Raw genomic sequence first — 20,849 nt, forward strand, 5'->3', positions numbered from 1 at the left:
CATGTGTTCTGCTGAGATTTATACTGGTGTTAAGCAATAAGAGTGAAGTCACTTCAGTAATGGATCACATGGAACTCAGCTTGGCTTTGTGGGAACCGTGCAGTCCTATTCTCAGAGGTTGATATATGGCAGGGCCAGTGACAAGCGTTTATGTCTACTTTGTTGATTGTGTCACCCACAAGGCACAGGAGCCAGACCCGCTCCGCAAGAAGATCCACTGATTTGTATAATGTCATAATTTCCAAAAAGAATTTAACTACAAATGCTTCATAAAAGTAATTGGTATGACTAATTTGTTCACTGGTTGAGCGGCATAGCGCAACACTGAAACCCAGAACCAAACAGTAAAAAGTGAGTCATGAAATAGCATTGGCATAAAAGCTGCATTATTGTGATGACTGAGAAAATGTGCTGAAGGGTTCCGAAAAGGATTCTGTATGCTACATAAAGTGACAGGCTTTGACTGACATTTCTTTCAAAAGAAACTTTGTGGCTTTGAGGTCTGACCTATTTTTCTGGGATAATATTACGAAAGCCTTCTTTATTGATCCCCTGGTGAAAATTACACACACACACACATTTAACCCATCTTAGCCATAGCTCACCTTAAGTATACATGAGGAGTAGTGGATTGTTATGGTATCCTGTTCATTGAGCCACAGTGGGATCCAAACCTGCAAATGTTCCGATCACAAATTGACTTCCCTAACCTTTGGGCCACCGTCCCCAATAGTCAATAGTCTCGCCTCACAGTGGAGTAACTCATCATTCTAATCTGCACTCTTTCTGAGTGAAGTTTGGAGCACGTCACATTGTTAATCACATTCACTCACACCTTCACGGTGACGTCTGCCCTCAACCATCCATTAGGAGCAATTTGGGAGCGTCTTGCTTATAGACGCTTCACCATATGGATAAGGAGCGATGTGGGATCAGACCTGCAACTTTGTGAAGGTTGTGTAACCCGCTTCATCATCGGAAATGTATTTGCCCCTGGCCTCTTTGAGTTACCCCCTGGAATTATCTGCCTTTACTCATTGTAAGCTTGGGCTGGCTCTGGTCCCATGCAACCCTATGTTGGTTAAAGTAGAATAGAAAATGAATGGATGGATGATTTATAGAGTATTATGCTATCAAACTGGACACTAGGTGGCCCATGAAGTTTGACACCCTCTTTCTAAAGTGATCACTGTGAAGTTGGTCGCTATCAGTATTTCATAGGTGAAAAAAGTACTTTTCTTTACATGCCTCTATTTGAATGAGAGTCCATTATGGATGATTCATACATGCTTCAGGCCATTATCACATGACCCATCTGTTTACCTTTAAAGACAGTCGAACATCACAGGGCATGACTGGAATTTAAACTCTGCTGTTGTTTTGATAATTACCATGAACAGACTTTGCAGAAATCACACGTGAGCATCCCCTCATGTGACTTTCTACTGTTTCTGTGAGTGTTAAAAACCCATTTTCATTTCGGTCAGCTAAAGCACTGATTGCATTTTCCCCGCTTAGTTATTTTTGGTGCACACGGAGAGGGATGACAGCGAGTAGTGAGGAAGAGACAAAAAAGCCTGAATAATGGGAAGGGGGAGAATAAAAGATCAACAAAATCCAGGCACTGCTTTCAACTCAGCTGGCGCACCTGCTTTGTATCAGAGTGCAGTGTGGGGAGTTGGGAGGCGTGAGGTCAGTGGCACGGACACCTTGAGTCTGCACTCGGAAGTATGGTGTACAGATGCCGCCATTGCCTCCACTCTCATTTATAGAAACCATGGCCTCCACATCTGCTTGCGTCCGTGTAACACATTCACTTACTCTTCTCCAAGACGCTCTTACATAACCAGAGTACGCCGTTCCCACATTTTGAGGCCTGTCCAATAAAAAGCCAATGTGCGTCCAGTTAAGATCTGACGGTGTTGAGTTGCCCAAGCCACTGTTTTACATTTAAAAGAAGAATCTAATAATACCATTGGGCTGTTGCGCAGTTGAAATACTTGATCAGGTTTGTGTCATTTAATATATGAAACTTCAGATGCTGCAGTTTCCTACATTATAATCTTACTTCTTCTGCCTAAACAGCCATTATCCCTTTAGATATGGACTCCACTACACCTCTTAAGATTTGGTTCAGATGCTCAATTGGATTGCGATCTGGGGAATTTCAAGGCAAAGTCAACGCTTCAAACCGGCCTTTGTTTTCCTCAAACCATCCTTGAACCATTCCTGCTCCGAGCAGGGTTCCTATTTCTGCTACATACATACAATAATACCCTGCTTAGGTAGGTGGTGCCTGTCAAACCTCCTTAAACCCTTCTGATTATTCATTTACTCAACCTATTAACACCACTAACAGGTGTCATGATAACGTTATAGCTATTAGATTCACCTCTTATTGTTTTTTATGTTATGGCTGATTAATGGAAATACACGCGATATTAATTTGTGAATGTTCAAGGGAAAAGTGTAGAATGAGTAGATTTCCTTGCTTTTTTTCAAACATTCCAGTAACTCAGCTCATTAGTTTTCCTCGTTGGAGAGAACGCAGCCTAAAGAGGGTTTTTAAATGCTTGGATGCTTGAGAGAAAGACAGTCAGGAGTATTGATTCAGTTCACCTGCCACCGGCGCACTGAGCCCAGATTCTGCCAAAGCCTCAGAACTGCTGCTGTTTCCTTTCACTCGGCCCTGCGAGAGTCAGGAGACCCGCTCGGGACTTCATATATCCCCGTGAAATTCCTCCCTATCGACTCAGTTTCATTATCTGATAAATGCCATTTCCACCCCACGGGCCAAACTTCAGCCATCTACCACAGCGCCATTTGGTTCGGATGAATAGTTCCACCAATAGTAGTAGAGACTGAGCAGGTACTTCTTAGTTTGTAGCTGAATGTACGCGGTTGTGATAACTGCTCACTGATCAGTCTTAACATTAAATTTTTTCTTTTTACATTTTCTAAACACATAGTCGTGACAAGAGAGTTCTGCTGTTAATCTTAAGCATTACGAAGGGCATTTACTGAGTGGCGTGTGGTTAATGATGTGCCCAACAATAGCTCACATGTAAATACATGTGAGCGATTGTTTGGGTACATCACATCACATAACTATATTTGGATAAACCTGCGTCCTTCCTGGTAAATGCTTTCTTGCTCTGCCTGCTGCTTGGTTTAAAATGTTAAAATTACATCTGCAAATTTCACTTGATTGCACTGTCATGAGAAAATATTGTTTTCATGCGTCATTTCCTTGATTCCATCTGCATAACGTGAACTGACGTGGGTGATCTTGTTTTCCTGTGGTTGCGCATTAAATTAAAACTGTACAAATGAGTGTACGATTCAAAGGAGTGTATAAACCCCTTTGTTTAGCATCAATCACATCGTGGTTTAGTGGCGACTCTATTTTTGATGGTGGGGACAAAAAAAACCTTAATCAGAGTTTTTATTGCAATGCTGTCAGCCGGTGAAGAGTGTAACTGTTGTGTAAAAGCGATACCACATGAAGGGAGTGCTGTTGTTCTGAATATCTCCCTCTCTTTTGATGTCACGACTTCAGTTTAACATCCGTCTGATTCGTTTTCTTCTTCTTCTTCTTCTTCTTCTTCTCCTTAGTTTCTCCCAAGTGCGTCCACAATGGGAAGGAGTTCTCTGAGGGAGAGGTGTACCGCATGGATCCCTGCTGGTTGTGTCAATGCAGAGGAGGAATCTCCTTCTGCTCCAAGGCGGAGTGTGCTGAGCTGGACTGCGAGAACTTCTACATCCCCGAGGGCGAGTGTTGCCCCGTCTGCATAGGTACACTGTTTTTACTTAAACATTGCACCATTCGACTTGGAAACTCGTGGAGATTTAAGAAACAGACGTGAGGAGTCTTAAAGGTGAAAGTCTGTGTGGCCTGCTGACAAGAGTGGAAAGTTGAACAAGGAGAAGTATATATCAGTCTTACCTCCAGTGACCCTACAGAAATGGCTCCTTCACATTAACCAGCTTACACTGTTGTTAACATTTAAGAGGTGCTCCAAAGCCCCAGCCAGATTATTGATTTCCAGGAGGGAGACTTCACAACATAAAAACCCTCTTTCAGTGTACCTTTGTAAGATCAGGATTTGTCTTAATGGGGAAGAGGAGGGGGGAGTACTTGCACAAAACACATGTGCTCGAAGCCAGGTAGGGAGTGCTGATGTGTGTATTTAGGCCTGTTAAAAGAACGCGCTCGCGGCACATGTGGCAACCACATTAGAGAGAGCCGGGGGGCCTGCGGACGGAGACAGTAGCCAGCTCAGGGCTCTGCCTGCGTGGCTCCACTCCATCAGACGCACGAGAGCAAAGAGGTAAAAGAGCCAGGAGTGTAGAGACGATCATGTTGGGTCAGTGTCAGAGGTACACCTGGAATATGCAGGAATTTCGGCGGGATGGTATGCTTTCATCTTTTGCTTATAGATAGCTGCGCTCTCTTACTGCATGACTCACCATGGGGAACATTGGATGTGTACCCTAATCAGGATTAAAAGGTATATTGAAAGTAATTTTCCTTGAAGGTGATTATACTACGAGATAGATGTAATTGCTTTGTAATGGGTTGAATAAACATCACTAATGAGAAATGGATTGCTTGCGATGATAAACCACACACTGGTTTCCTTCAGCTTTGCTGTTTGTGGTTTTTGTCTTAAATTTCACTACTTTTTCAGTTTCAGCCACTCTTATCAGCATGTGCAATTTTCAAAGCATTATAGCCTTGACTACTGCCTGGCAAACATCAAGTATCAGAGACAAGTTATTGATAATGGTGACACGTTTAGCAACTGAGAAGATCAATGATTTCCTCACGAAAAAGGAGCTGAAATAAAAGTGATCATTCCAGGGGGCTGATAGCACAACACATATGTCTGGCAAAGCGTAGAAGAGTATGAATGACACGACATGCCAAGCTGTTATATAAGCAAATTGAATTACATTGAATCAGATTTAAATATGTAGCGCCCATTACAGCATAGCACTTTAGATTCAAATAAAATGTAAAGAAAGAAATAAAACAATCCCACATGAGCGAGCTCAGTCGTGAGTGGAAAGAAAAACATTCTTTCACCTGGAAATAACCTTCAAACTCAGAGGTGGAGGCCTTTGTGGAGTTTTAGGCGTCTTTTACACAACAACATTTATTAGTAAAATCACATCGTTCGGATGTTTTCATTTCAGATTTTCAGACTTTACACCGCAATGTTTTGAAAACAATGTCTGTTCACGGAAATGGCAGAAGTTAAAAATGATGTAGCGTTTACACGACGACAGAGTGAGAGCATTGTCAAGAGGAGGCGTTTTTAGTCAGCTCCAAGCGCTGTTGTTGTGTACACAGAACCTCAAACCGCTGTGAAAGTTTGTGTTTTCACTTGGAAATGTTGTCATGTAAACTGGCCTTAGATTAGGCAATAGTACAACCAGAAAAAGACAGAGCAGAGAACCACAAGCAAACAAGTTGACATCAGACAGAAAGCTAACCGACCTGTAGCCAGGTTACAAACCTATAACTCAGCACAGACCACAGGACTCCGTGCATTGAAGAAGATCCCCCTGCAGTCTAAACCTATAGCAGCTTCACTGGAAGATGGTCCAGCGTGACCTGAGCCAGCACGAAACTATAAACTTTACCAAACAGGAAACTTAACAGTAGAGAATTTCTTAGCCTGAACTGACTGTGGGAGCCGATTCCTCACAAGAGGAGAGTGATATCTGAACGCTCTGCCTCCCATTGTATCCGTCTGTACTTCGGGTACCTCCATCGCACAGATTTTATCTGCAGCCCATGCAGAGAAGCCAAGATAGAAAGTTGTAATCTCCTCAGCATTGTCGATGCTGCATTTGGATTAACGGTTGGGTTAGTTTGGAAATGTAGGCCTCAGCGTTTTCCAGCTTGATCTGCATCACTTTGGGTCTTTCTGTTTCATCACAACTGCTTCTGCTTCATGGAAATGAAATGGCAAAATCCTGGAATGACCTCTTTGTAAAGTTTTATTAGAGCCGTCATGGCAGAGGATACGTGAGGTGAAAAAATAGATCCTCTTCAGGTTAATCGCAGCCAGATGGATACAACACCAGCAGCCAAAACTCTGGGATCAGACAGGGTAAATAGAACTCCTGTGCACGGTACACAGCAAACATTTACTAGGATGCACGCAACATTTAAACACAAGAGATATTTACACACGGTTTGTTGTTGGTGTGCTTGCCTTTTTGTGGACCACGATTTACACTGTTTATAGTGGATGAAAAAACAGCTCAAAGCTGCGCTCGGGCTTCATACAGCACCTCAAGCTGAGCAGCAACGCTTCGCAGATTGGCTTTTAAACTGTCCCAAACTTTATGGCTTCTACTTAGTCCTAATGACTACAGATCGGAAATCTTTAAAGAGCCTTCTTTGCTTTGGAGAAAAATTTATGGTATAAAATGTCTTCTTGGCCTTTGACCCCGGGGGGCACAGCTGAAACTCACATGGATGAGTTGAAGCCTTTGAGTGGACGCTGTGGGGACCAGCAGTTATGAATGTCATCAGCCTCTCTGTGTTTCTAATTACCACATCTCTCCCAGGAGCGCACAGCAATGCCTCCGACGTCAGCGCTCTCTTTTGAACTTAAATCCCTACATATGTTGTCACAAAGCCAGGGGTGACTCCCCAATTTCAAATGTAAATAAGTCCCCCAAATTCAACAGGGTTTTGTGCATATCCTCTGGTCAAAGGCCAGTTTCCATATCTTGTAGGCTCCCTCGTGGAGTATCCAGCTCTCTGCAGCTCTGTTCTCACTCTTCCTCCTGTTACTTCCATCACAGCGGAGGATGTAGTCCAAGACGTGACGGTCTGCAACCTTGGATTCAATTTTAACGGTTTTCACTCCTGGTAGCCAAACCAAACTATTCGTGTGACTTAGCCGAGGATCAGATATTTCCCTCTTCTTCTTCTGCTTCACGTCTCCTATTCCCTCCCAGATGTGGAGCTGCTGTCGATGGACAGCACGAAGGCCAGCTGCTGGGTGAACAACAAACTGCGGGCCCACGAGGAGCAGTGGAAGGAGGACGACTGCACCTTCTGCCAGTGCGTGGACGGAGAGCCACACTGCACTGCCATGGCCTGCAAACAGAGCTGCCAGAACCCCGTGAAGATCCCCGGAGAGTGCTGCCCCTTCTGTGAAGGTACAGGATGATGCAGCCTGGAAAGAGAGAGCGGGATGGATGTTGACACGCCGGCCTCATGCTGAATTTTATTACCGACAACATCCATCTTTCAAAGTGGTTAAAGCTACTTCAGAGACGGACTAGAGGAAAAACACTGAGATGATTCTATTTTAATATGAAATTAAAGCGGAAAGGCTTATGAAAGTGAAAGTGATAAGATGGCAGCCATTGGTGTGTGAGTGAATGTGTGAATGTGATCAGCAGTGTAAACTGCTTCGGAAACTGCTTAAACAATGGAAAAGTGCTATATTGTATGAGTGAAATCCATTTACTATAGCCCTGCAGCTGTCAACTATAACCCTCATGGTCGTTCACAAACTTCATCATCGTAACATTTACATCACGCAAAAATTTACAAAAAGAGATATTTGTTTTAAACATATCCTTCTTTTATCATGATTACCTGTAATTACAGGAAATAAGGCAATTACACCCTTCAAGGTTTTCTTAATTTCATCAACCTGAATTTATTTTTAATATGTCAATGAGCCACACGTTGGTCCACATACCACATGCAGGAGGCTCCTGCGGCCTGGCAACTTGGCTCCAGAGGCCATATCTGCATGGGCTCATTAAAGGGGAGGCCACTGAGCATTCTTGGAGCTGCAGGGTTCTTTGTGTTCCTTTATTACCCCTGCCCGCCAAAATGAGACCCACCTGTGTGCGGGGCTACGGCATGCTTTTAGCACAGGGGGCTGCATAATTGAAGTGGAGGTTTTTTTTCTTTCTCTCTTTCTTTTTCACTGAAATTAGTTACAGTTCGTTGGGCCGCTCCTCCCACCGAACGTGGCACGAGGCACTTGATGGGCACAAATATGTGTGTGTGTGTGTGTGCGTCTTGCTCCACCCTCATTTATTGTAGCTTTACAATAAAGTTGGCTCGGATTGAAGAAAGTCTCGGCCATGCTGGGTCGGACTTCGGGCTGGAAGATACTCTGGAAAACACCCTCCAGCTTATTAATGGGAGAGAGCTCTGCATGATAAGACAGAAGAGTGTGAGCCCCCACCCCCACAGTGTGACCCACCCTGGTGTAATTGCTCTACATTTATCTGTAATTACTGTTTATAAATGGAGAAGTGTGAATAAGTAGCTATTACAGTTGGCACAAAAAGCATAGATGAAGTCTCACACCTGAGGGACTTCGCACACGCACGTGAAAAGCATCATAACCGTTTCCTCATGCAAACTCCTCCATCATCTCTTTTATTCCCCCAGAGCCGTCTTATGAGACCGTGAGCCCCCTGCTGTGTCCCCCCCTGGAGAACTGCTCTCTGTCAGTGAACGACTGCCCGTTTGGCTTCCTGCAAGACAAAAATGGATGCCTCCTCTGCCAGTGTCTCAACAGTAAGTCTCCTCCCCACACTTTACGTCCATCCTGAAGCGTGAGTAAGTTTCCACGGACAATCGATCTTTTTCTTTCGACGCGCAGCGACATGCAGCCCTGACACACGACGCTGTATCCAGCGGTCGGGGTTTTCACTGCAGCGCAGGCGTGTTGATATTCATCACAGCTTATTCTGCGTCTCTGTCCCCGTGAGCGGGCCCCGTAGCAACTCCAGCCTTTTGACGAATCGCTGTGCCCGTGATCTGATGACCTCCGTCTCACCTCTTGCAGACGACTCCTGCCCCGACCTGGAGAAATACTGCTCGCTGCAGTGCCCCATGGGATACGAGAGGGACGACTTCGACTGCGAGGTGTGCGAGTGTAGCATCCCCAAGTGTCGACCTCTGACCTGCACCAAGACCTGCCCCTATGGTTATGTGTAAGTACATGCTTTTTTTTCTTTCTTTTTCAACCTCCCGTGTCATTTTTCATCCGTGTTTTCAGCAGGTTTTAAAAGGCATCTGTGCCTGTCAGTGAGCATGCTTCTCTGATTATTTATAGTCAGGAGGGAAAGCCTCCGGTTGAAAGAAGAAAAAAAAAAGTATCTCTGAGAAGCACCGTTTGTGAAGACTGCAGTGTAAACTAACTTGTTACCAAAACACCAAGAGTTTTGGCAGAGATGTGTTTGTAACTGATTACTATTATTAATGTAATGATGCCTTTACAGAGAGAGACAGTAGATCTTCTGTTCTCCCTGTCGTTTGCTTTAGCATTCGCCATTGTTAGCCGGCCTCCGCAGATCAGAGTCATTCACGAGTCGCTTTCGATGAGAGAGCTCACGTACATGTTCTGTCTGGCCTGCTTGTAAAATAACTATCAAATATGCAGAAGATACATTTCATTCATTAATTGAAATGGTTAAAGAGAAAGGAGGATTCGTCCAATCCTATCACTCGCTGATTGTTTTGTAACTTGTGCAACACTGAGAAGAGATCCGTGTCAATGAACTGGATTAATACGATTTCTTTTCCAGCTTGCAAATGAAATTTAAAACGAGCGTTTTAAGATGTATACCAGGAGGTTGGTGCTCTACATCAAAGTTTCTCCCTTGGTGGCCAAAGCCTTGTGAATCTATGTATGAGCGAGTGTGTTTGTGTGTGTGTGTGTGTGAGTAATTTGCTGTGAGGTCTACGCCGTCCCTCCAACTCCTCTCCTCCTTAATCCCATTTAGCCGAATCAAACATCTGGAAGTGCTCTCTACCGGGTCGCCCGGTCCCCAGGCACCGTTCTCATTTCATAAATCCTCATCCCGTCTGGACGCGGCTATCAAAAACACATCGGGACCAAAGTGGCCAGTATGAAACATATGCTGTGATAGCTTTGGAGCCACCTCACATGACGGGTCTGGAGAGGAGAGAGGAGAGGAGGATATTTGCGGGGGGAGAAGAGGCAGGAAGTCCCGGCTTTAGCCTTCATAAGCAGTAGTTTAGGCCGAGCTTCAGAAGTCTGAAATCCTCTGAGAGCTTGCCAGCCACACAATCCAGACCTGTCTGCTCACACAGGTCTGCTGCGTGGAGCCACCACAAAGAAACACAATGCACAAAGGAGCTTTGTGTGTGCGCACGGGATGTATTGATGGCATCTTATGAGTAGCCAGTGGGATGCACGATATGAATTCAACATGTGATGATGTTGCAGTCATGATATGACTTGCAATAAATGAAGACTTAAGGACTTTTTTGGGGGGACCCAATTTTAACTGCATTTGTTTGGTTTTAATTAAATCAGCATCTACATTTCCTACAGGCAGCGTTTCAGACAACATCTGAGATGTTTGGTGACTTTTGTCTTTTTACTTGATCTCTGTGCTTCTTATTTCTGGCCTGTGAAATCAGATGCGAAACAAATGAACCATTGTCGAGGTGGTAAGCTCCATCTGAATGTGTCGACATGCAAAACATGAATGCATAGTGAATGGAAACATTAAACTGAATGCATTTTAGTCCATTTTTGCAGTAGCAATAAATCTGCAAAATATCATGAGACCTAATGTACATAATCACTAAAGTCCCTGAAACAGAATTAATATAAACCATTCATGAGAAAGGAACAGATTCTACACACACACACACACACACACACACACACACACACACACACACACACACACACACACACACACACACATGCACATGCACACGCACTAATGGAGGCGGCTACCATGCAAGGTGCTCAGTCCATCCATTGAGAGCAGTTTGGTGTTCAGTGCCTTGCTCAAGGACACTGACATGTGGACAGGAGTAGATGGGAAAGTACTCTTCTTGTTGGCTACCATTTCACCAGTGCAACAGTCTTTGTTTCTGAGAATGAATTTCCAGTCTTCCGTTAGCAGTTGAGATGATGAATCTTCTTAGAGCAGGTATCCCATCTGAAGGTGCTTTTTTTTTTTTTCATCCTCCATAGCTTGAAATCATCACTGTAACCAAAAAGGTCATGAATGGCATTCTTCTGGTCATCACGGTCGCGGTACTCTGGAAAATTCTGCCGAGCCAGCAGTCCCATGCCAGGGGCCCCAACCGTCTCCCCAAGCCCCTCGATCCCCCCGGAGCCTAAAGCACTGCTTGGCATTCCACACACCATCTTTAAACAAAGCCTTGCTCTAAGGTCGCAGCACTCTGTGTCTCTGTATTTGTACAGTGGGGCACTGGCCAAGCCCTGGCCGTGTCGTTTCAATGGCTGTTATTGCTATTGGACCTTAGACAGGGTTCCTCTGTTTTCCGTCACGTGCTTCTCCCCTCTTAACGAGACACCCAACTGCACTTTTCTCAGGTCTTCTATAATTCACAAGAGCTGAGGATTAATAGAGTGATTATTCAGGCTTGATGAGGCTGCTAAATAAAAGAGGGGGCCATCATTTACCTGGGATGAAAGACGCAGGAAGGCGAGGTGAGAGTGAATGAGAAGGTGAAAGACGGATATCCAGTTTGCAATTAGAGAGGTGTAGTCACAGGTCGTGCTTTCATCTGGGTTCGGACGATTTATCAACTGTCAACTCATCTATGTTTTATTAGGTAGATAATTGGATCCAACTGGTCTATTTCCAGCGTCTGAGCATCACTCTGCTGCCCTGACTTCATCCGAGCTGCCAACCAGCAATCGTCCATCCTTTTCTCCTTTCTATGGACCATCAACCAAGCCTCATTATCTCTTCTCACTTCATCTCGAGCCACTGTTGCTCTTCTATGTCCGCCAGAGGCTTGCGGCGCTTTAAGGGTGAACCCGAAGCATCTGAATTGGCTTTAGACTGCCTCTTTCAGGGTCTTATGGTCGGTCTGAAGTGTAAACCGCAGGGATCTCACATGTTGGCCTTTTATTTGCCCTTCTTCAAAGGAAGCTAATATGGAGAAGGAAAAGCAGGTCCAGATGTTGATTATTCTTGAACTTCCAGCATCTGGGTTTCTCTGTATCACAACACCACGTTGCTCCACAGCACTTGGCGAAAACTTCAGCGTGCAGCAATTTGAAACGGGGGAATCGGAGTGCTTGCCTCCTGACACGATGTTTACTTGATGTAACTCTGTAGTCATTTCATTTGCTACAATTGTAATTTTAGAACACCTAACAAGCCTCAAAGCCATGCTGTCAGGACGAGTTTGTAAAAACATGCATAATACAACAGCTATAGGAAACGTTTTTTGATATTTCATCGTATGTTGCACCAGCAGGTTTCATTAAAATTGGCTTTATGTCGAGATTGTAGTCATTTTGGTTGTAATCTTTTGTTTTTTGTGGGAAAAATAAAGCATTTTCATTACTTAAACTATACACCATTTACATTTATAGTTTAAATTTAAAGGTTATTATGGCACTATTTTATCGGTCCGGCCACCTCAAGATGAAATTGGGCTGTATGTGGCCTATGTAGGCTTCTAAACCTATAGCGGCTTAACTAGAAAATGGTCCACGGTGACCTGAACAAGTACTAAATATGAGCTTTATTTAATAGGAAAGTTTGTTCAACCCTTCCGGCTTCTCTTCAGCTGCTTGTGTTTAATCATGTTTTCTTTTTCTTTTGTGAATCGTGCAGGAGGAACAAGCACGGCTGTGAGATGTGTCGCTGTGTCAAGTGTCCTCCTTTCACCTGCGACAAGCACTGCAGCAACGGCTATCGCCAGAACAGGAAAGGCTGCTCCGTCTGCATGTGTAAAGGTCAGTGTCGGGAGTGTAACACACTCGCGCTGGGATACTGTCTGCCAAAGGCAGCGCTGCGCTCGCAACCGTTCATAACATTATTAATACCTTGCTGGTTAGTCATGCTTCTGAGAAGCGGCGTTCGTTTGTGCTGCAGCTTGAGCTGATTGCTGTTTTTCTCTGAAGCCACTCATACATTGTTTTGATATTGCGCACATCCTGACATGCAGCCACAGTGTTCCACTGAGCAGTTTGCAGTGTGAGGGGCCGAGGACGGAGCAGACAGAGGAGCGTTTGTAAGCACAGTTGACACTAGGCTGCAGCTTTGATTTCCTGTGAACTTTTGCTGCTCCGCTGCAAGACTGAGACGTTTATGTCCACTTGTTTTGGTCCTCCTCCGTGTCCAGCTTCATCTCGAGCGATGTCTGTGCATCTCCGGCACATTTACGCTCCACCACATTTTATGCGACGAGTTTATTTTTGCCAATTGTGCCGCGTTCTAAATATTTGAGCGGAAAAGTATGCCCACAGTTTTGTTTTATGGCGAGGCGATTACTGCACCTGGCTCCTCACCTCCACAAACAGGAGAACCCTCTCAGACCGGGCCAGTAGTCGCTCCAAATAAACTGCTGTTTACTTGATTTTGAATTGGCCTCTGTGTGGACGGCTGAAATAGTCACACACGGTGAACGGCAGAAGCTTTTTTTGGGTGTCTTCTACCGTTTAAATAGAAGAAGGAACATCTGAAGATCTGTTGAAATGCTGCTATCGCGCACGCACACCACAGCTGACAGAAATATTTCATCTGCGCCATGTGTGAGTGGAGGGACAGCAACGGTGTTTGCCTCCAGAGTGTCATGGCTTTTCCACTTCCATGTTCATCCACGATGAACGGAAGTTTCCACGACTAATTAGCAAAAACTTTTACCCAAATGTTCTCTAATTTGTTCCACATCTTCCACTAAACGATGTCCTTAAAGTCTCATTCAGATGAGATCTTGTTTTTACCCGTTTACATGGTGACGAAGTTGGAGCCTTTTTGAAAAGTTCCGTCTGGGCAGCTGGTTTTAAAAAGTTGCATTTTCAGTGACTCAGAGCACAACTGTCGCGTAAATGGACACCCAAAACACAAGCAAAGTTTTGCGTTTTCTGCTTCTTTTTTTTTGGCCTGAGGCTCCTTCATTACATAATGTAACGGACTGACTAAAATTCAATAAATATTGTTTTAATGCATTCATGGTCTGCATGTCAACATTGTGGCCTATTCTCCTAGATGCCTGCACACAAGGTAAAGTAGGTCTCAAGGCCAATAAAAGAGGGCCCAGTCACAGCGGGTGTAAATTAAGGCCAAGAGAAAGAGCACTGTTGTTGGGAGAAAAATGTAAGACCGCAAAGACTTCGAACATCATCAACATAAGTATTTTTAAATGTGTTTTGTGTGCGCTGTAACCCTAACCCTAAAAAAGACTTTAACTGGCCTGTTGGATCCTTTTTAATATAATGCATTGCAACCACAGGAGCTTTTACACTTTAGTCCTTCATTCGATCTATTTTTCTCCTTGTAATTCATTACATTTGCAATATATTTAGTTCTAAAAAGTTTTTTAAAACTTCATTTACACCCTTTTTTCATTAGAATCTCGTCCCTAACCCTAACATGCCCCCTCAATCCATCGCGCTCTGGTTTCTTCATAAATTGCACCCTGATAATGTCAAACCATAACCACATAACTCTTTTTACTGTGAATCATAAATGAGCTTAATGAAATTTCCACAGCGAATTTATAAGCTGCTTTTCCATTGCAGGCTGGGGTGTTTTGTTGACATTTGGCTCAGCTGTTCCAGCTGTAACTCACTGCCTGGCTAATGTCTGCCTCTCTAGAAAGCGTCCATGCCCCGAGCACCGTGGCCCCGGCACCGACACCCAGCTACTGCCTGACCTCCAACGGACACCGGTATGAGGAAGGCGACGGCTGGCACGACGGCTGCCGGGACTGCTACTGCCACTCCGGACGGGAGATGTGCGTGCTCATATCCTGCCCGGTGCCCAGCTGCACCAATCCTGTTGTCAAGCTTGACCAGTGCTGCCCTACCTGCGAGGGTGAGTCTCCGTTTGATTTTCAGACATCACTCTGTTCTCACCTGGTTTTCTCAACGGAAGGCGGGGTGGGGCGAGACGCACACGCAGACAGGTTTTAAAAGTGTGAATTATAGTTATTCGGAGGGAAATAATAAGCGAGAATGATAAAAGTAATCATTAACAGCATCTGTTCTGCTTTCAAGGGGCACAGTCTGTCACAGTTATGGTCATGGAAGTAGTGTCGATGTGCAAGTTAAATAAAAGGGCTTTGCTTTTTTATTGGTTTGGATTATTTTTTTGCTGGGGAAATGATGTAAGCCTGAAGATTACACAGGTAACATCCCTGTGCAGTAACAAAAAGCTTCAGCCTGTGCAGAGTGAACTTTTCTCCCACTTGTCTCTTTGAATGACTCAGCACACCACCTTGTGGTGCAAACTTGTATTGCAAGACCAATAGAGTTGGAGAGAGTTGAATAACTGGCTGATTTTGGTACGTCACAATCAAACCACCATGCAAATTGGGAAAATTGCATAGAAAGCGTTACATTTTTGTTTTAAAAAGATTCAAGAATAGCAGACATAATGCAACACTAAGATCTGAGCTGAGGTCTATGATAGCTATCTTATTGCGCCCAAACTAGCCTAGATGCAACTGATATTGACATTTGTGGATGCTTGATTGAATTTTGCATCATTAAAATTGGCTTTATGTTGATATTGCATTACTTTTTGGTACTAATTGTCCAGATTTTGGAAAATACTGTATACATTTCTTTCTATCATATAGTTTGTGCCACATCAAATAAACATGTTAAAGTATAAATTTAAAGTTCATTACGCCTGCATTTCACCAGTCCGGCCCACTCAAGATGAAATTCTGCTGTATGTGGCCTCTGAACTAAAATGAGTTTGACACCACTGATCTAAAGGGCCTGCTAGTTTTAAGTACATGTGGTTTTCTCTTTACAAGTAGACGTGATCAGACCCGCTGTATTATTGGTCACATTAAACCGTGAAAGGTGAATTTGAACATGTTGACCTGGGTCTCGATGGTTGAGACGTCTCCTGTTAAACATGGTTTTTCTTCAACACACAAAAAAAAAATGCTTCAGGACCTCTGCTTTGGAATCACTGTAAAGCTGCGGTTTTGGAGGCATGCTTGTGCGCACATGTCCGACGGCGCCCTTTTCAGCTGAGAGCTTCGGGTTATTATCCAACTTTCAGACGGCCTCTTGAACTTGCAAACACAGTCTCTATCTGTTTCACTAAAGATGGCAGGCACAGTGATCCACACCCACACTTTTTTTTTTATCCTCAACTGTCCGACTCATGAGGGATATTTATGGAGGAGTGACTCAGTTGGCTGTTCAAATATTTAGGAGTGAAAGAATGTCTACTACTTTCAGAAGCTGTGCGCACTCGGCAGTCAGGGGACAACAGGGTAACTATTTGCAGATGTCAGCTACCCTGCGAGACAGATAAATGTGTTTTAGCTAAATTAGTCTCAAAGGCCTGTTCCATGCTTACTTGCACTCCCTGAGGCGCAGGTCTAATAATGGACTACAGTCCCCTGAACATCCTTAACCTTTCGCTGTTTTCGCTCCATCATGTAGCAGTTATTAGCAGGGCTGGATGAAAAGATGTCTGGCAGTGAAAGCGAGCCCGAATCTGATGCTGAAGTTTCTTTTCTCCCCCCCCCCCCCCCCGTTGTGCTCCAGACGAGTCAGGCAGCGGTCAGCCAGAGGGGATGGACATGGTGGTGTGCAGAGCCCCTGGGGGAGAGTTTTACGTGGAGGGAGAGACCTGGAACCTGGACGAGTGCACGCGCTGCACCTGCAGGAAGGGACGCGTCCTGTGCGACACTGAAGTGTGTCCCCCGGCTCTCTGCCAGTCCCCTATCAGAAACAAGGACACCTGTTGCCACGTGTGCCCAGGTAATGGAAAGAAAAGAGACCAGACTGCAGAAAAATAAGATTGGCTGTAAAAGCCGAGCAGGAGCCCTTCCGACGTGGAGGTAGCAGGGAGAAAAGTTTAAAGCTGTTTTGGATGTGTTATCAGCATGTGGCGTTGGCAGGTCTTGTATGTTGCACTCTGTCGGGCAGTTTTATGTCAGCCACACAGGCTCATAAAGAAACCAGCCAGGACCGGTTGGGTTTGCGTAGAGATCCTCGAGGCAGGCCGCAGCACATGTGGACTGCTTTTACCCGGCGGCTCACAGCGGAGCTTCATCAAACTCTCTTGTAGCTCGGAGGCGGAAGAATGTAACTAATCTGGCTCAATCTGTGCTATTTCACTGGTTATGGGAACATGCTTTGACACAAATGTCCTGACAAATGCACGGCCACATGCATATTTTATTAGCGACTGCGTCTAAACACTGGAGCCTCTCATACGCTAGAAACCTTATAAACAACATATTCCAGGCACTTCCAAGCATGAGGCCCACAAATCAGCAATGCATGACTGCGCCTGAGAGCTGCTCTCCTTGAGAATGCCGGCCCGCCTTATCGCTGCATCTCCCCTCACAAAAGCAGACTGTCAGAGGCCAGCCTTTGATATATGTATGGGCCTGGTCACCAGGAATGTGGGAATAATACACATCTCACTGACAGGTCCTATGATGTATGTGTACAGTAGAATAGCGCAGCATGTTCACGCTAACTATGTCTTTGGTCATGAAAAGGCTATAGATCTCAGGCCTGTGGGGTTCCGATGAGAGCGTTAAGGGCGCGCTGCCATCTGCCATATGGAGTCACTTGGGTTGTGTTTAACGTCGAATAAAGCATCTTATCTCAAACACAGCCCTAAAGACCCGATAACCTTTGTAGATTGAGATGTTATAGATCAGGCCTGAATGCATTTAGAAGTCATTTCTGTACAACACCAACAGATGTTCTTGACCCTGCATTGTCTTCTCAAGGAAGGGAAGAGACACAAAGTTCTGTGTTTCACCTCAACCACTAACCAAATACACACCTGTGTGTCCCCGCAGAAGAGACGCTGAGCCCCTTGCTCCCAGTGAACAACAGCCAGCAGGAGTACTGCATAACCAGCGATGGAGACGTGCTGCTCGCTGGGGACTCCTGGAAGGCCAACGCCTGCACCAGCTGCACCTGCAACAATGGCACCATTCAGTGTTTCTCTCAGCGCTGTCCCGCCGCCAACTGCAGGGTCCCCGTTTTACGCAAGGGCCAGTGCTGCCCACACTGTCTGGGTGCGTACACAGAAAGCTGCTTTTGAAAAGCATTATGGAACAATGCAACATTTTTTTTTCTTTCGATATTTTGTAATGTCACATCTCATTATCAAAATCAGCAAGTCAACCAATTAATCCCAGTTCATTTAGTCTTGCATTGGCATTCTTCACCACAAGATGGTTTACTGAGTCATTTAAAGACATACGTATAAATAGAGAACACAAAAATTACTGAAGTTCTTCAAATCTCCTAGGTGGTGTAGTCTACGTAATGAGCACCTTTGCACCGTTTTCCCACAAAACAAATTACAGCAGAACCATAAAAATGTGTTCTGACATATTTGAACAGACTTTCAAAATCATCTGCAGTGTTGCCAGACTCACACGTTTCACCTGAGATACTTGATTTTGCCTTTATGATCAAACTAATTCAGACATGGACACAGATTCATGTCTCGATATGCAACTACCTAGAAAAATACAAAAAGCCAAAACTCTGGAAGCCAACACTCACTGACATTGTCTAATCTGCCTTCTTTGTGGCTGTTTGTCAGAAGTTACTGAAAGCTTTAGTCAGTCACTGCACCGACTCACTTCACCATCTTGTGTTACAAACTGGTATTGCAAGTCGAGACAGACCGCAGCTAGGTTTAGTTTGATGGCACATTTTGTACTAAGTGTTATATTGCACTAAAATTACAATAATCTGTTCACGCATTAAAGTCAGTTTGTGTTCTATATTGAAATGTTGTTTATCTAATGCCATAAACGGTGGTGCCACTGGAACAAGACGCAGCCTCCCGATGGGGAAAGTCATAACTTATATTGCTTCATGTCAAAATTAGGGAGTAGTTGAGGGAATGCCAGTGTCCAGACTGAATGTGTGTGTTTGTTCATTAGGCCTAGCCACCCTGGCGCTACATGGGCAAACACCATCACTCGCTAAGCATTCCATGTGACATACACACTCGGTCCACTCAGAGCAAAAACATTCCTTGAGCATCCGCACATTCACACGTGTTTCCTGTCCTCGGCTGAAACGGCCCGCGACGCTCTCTCTCTGCAACGGCACAGGAAGGCAAAGCTCCATGTCAGCTTTTCCTTTGGAGGAAAACCTCAGCATAGGCTTCCATTGTTCACCCTGATATGTGGCCATTTCGCCGGGCCTTTTGTTTTTGTTATTTGCCCAGTGGAAAACACGTCTCTTTACGTAATGCCTGCACAAAGCGGTACAGTGGGAGCAAAGACGTCCGACCCCATAAACACGGCTTATCAGTTAATGCACCGGGGAGTTTGTGCGCCAGTTGCACGGTTATTTTTAGGCCTGGCATGGTTTTCCATGTCGGTAATGACTTTTATTTCTCCCTCAATAGAAGTGACGACGTCAGTGCCGGTGATGGTTTCTACCGGAGCCCCCGAGACGACAGTCACCCCCACAGTGCCGAGCACAGTGTGGATCACCACCGTCACCGTACCGCCCATCATTGCTGAAACAGGTACCAGTGTAATGCATCTTTTGGCATCCTTGTTATAAAATCCCTGTCAAGACGTGAAACGGGTGCAATCTTTTTTTTTTTTTTTGAAAAACTGAGCAGGAATGCCTCTGACACACACTGAAAATACTCTTTTTACTGCAATTTTATAGACGAAATCATGATTAAATTGGATGACTTTAGTTTAAAACTAGTTTTTAGAGCTCAATAAAATGTCAGTGCACAATTATAAAATAAGCTACAGTACAAAACCACAAGTGTAACAGTTCCATGGTTTTAAATATAGAGTTTTAAAGTAAAAAGCATGAAACCAGCATGAGTGAGATTCTGTTTTTGTTGGGCTAACCTTTCTGACACCTCCTTAATATGTGTGAGTTGGTTTGTTTGGTTTTTGAGACTTGATGAAATTCTTCACAACTTGAAGCACTCATGCTTGAAATGTCTCATAATCACACATAATGTTGTGTTTTGACCAAATAAATATTCAGATGTTCAATATTTGATCACATGCACTATGGTAGCGTCGCAATATTCACACATATTATTTGCCAGTAATTCATTGAATTATTACATCAATAACCCTTCATAACGTGGTGTATTACTGGCCTGAAATAGTATTTTTACTTGCTTTAAAAATTCACATTAGAGCGATAAAAGAGTTAACATTGATAGCTGCTAGAATTCTATTACTCAACTCAAAGTTCAATACTTGACATGAGACAAAACTGCAGCGTTACTCATAATTCTTGAGAGGTGACAGCCATGCTTCAGTTATTTATTCAATATATATTTTAAAGTGCGGTGCCAACCATAAGGCCCTTCTGTAAGGGTGAGTTTGTAAACAAATACAAAATGCTGCAGTGAGAGGAGACGTTTTTTGGACATTTCACTGTATTTTGTATCATTAAAAATGGCTTTATGTTGAGATTGTAGTCATTTTTTGTAGTAATTGTTTGGTTTTGCATAAATATAGACATTTCCATGAAATATGCTCTGTGCCACAACAGAGAAAAATTTATTTAAAGGTTATTGTGGAACTATTTTACCTGTCCCGCCCACTTTGGATGAAATTGGACTATTTGTGGCTCCTGAACTAAAATATGTTGGACACCCCTATTTTAATCATTGATTTAATCATTAGATGGTAAAATGATGTGATTTCTCTTGAGATGAAAATATTTCAGAGCAAAGGGAGACAGGATGTATTGTATATCGTTCTAAATTCTGAGTGTTGAGACCTGCTGAAGGGTGTTAGATTAAGCTTGAAATATATTCAAAAGCGGAGGAAGTAGCTGCATTTTGTGAATAATTAAACAGTCGTAATTAAACTCGATGGA

General features: G+C 44.1%; 1 protein-coding gene across 2 annotated transcripts in view; it reads left to right on the top strand.

Moving 5' to 3' along the window:
* The window catches only part of LOC308119563 (cysteine-rich motor neuron 1 protein), a 38,727-nt gene that overhangs the window by 16,838 nt on the left and 1,040 nt on the right, over window positions 1–20,849 (top strand). Inside the window, exons 5-13 of one of the 2 annotated variants that reach the window (XM_080479647.1) lie at window positions 3,616–3,795; window positions 6,982–7,185; window positions 8,444–8,572; window positions 8,844–8,991; window positions 12,640–12,761; window positions 14,626–14,844; window positions 16,542–16,757; window positions 17,816–18,037; window positions 19,393–19,515. In XM_080479647.1, the coding sequence (XP_080335773.1) occupies window positions 3,616–3,795; window positions 6,982–7,185; window positions 8,444–8,572; window positions 8,844–8,991; window positions 12,640–12,761; window positions 14,626–14,844; window positions 16,542–16,757; window positions 17,816–18,037; window positions 19,393–19,515 (1,563 nt within the window). The remainder of the gene's footprint in view (window positions 1–3,615; window positions 3,796–6,981; window positions 7,186–8,443; window positions 8,573–8,843; window positions 8,992–12,639; window positions 12,762–14,625; window positions 14,845–16,541; window positions 16,758–17,815; window positions 18,038–19,392; window positions 19,516–20,849) is intronic. The other variant, XM_080479648.1, reaches the window with a different exon arrangement.

The sequence above is a fragment of the Lipophrys pholis genome (assembly GCF_963383615.2).
Source record: "Lipophrys pholis genome assembly, chromosome: 14".
NCBI lineage: Eukaryota > Metazoa > Chordata > Actinopteri > Blenniiformes > Blenniidae > Lipophrys > Lipophrys pholis.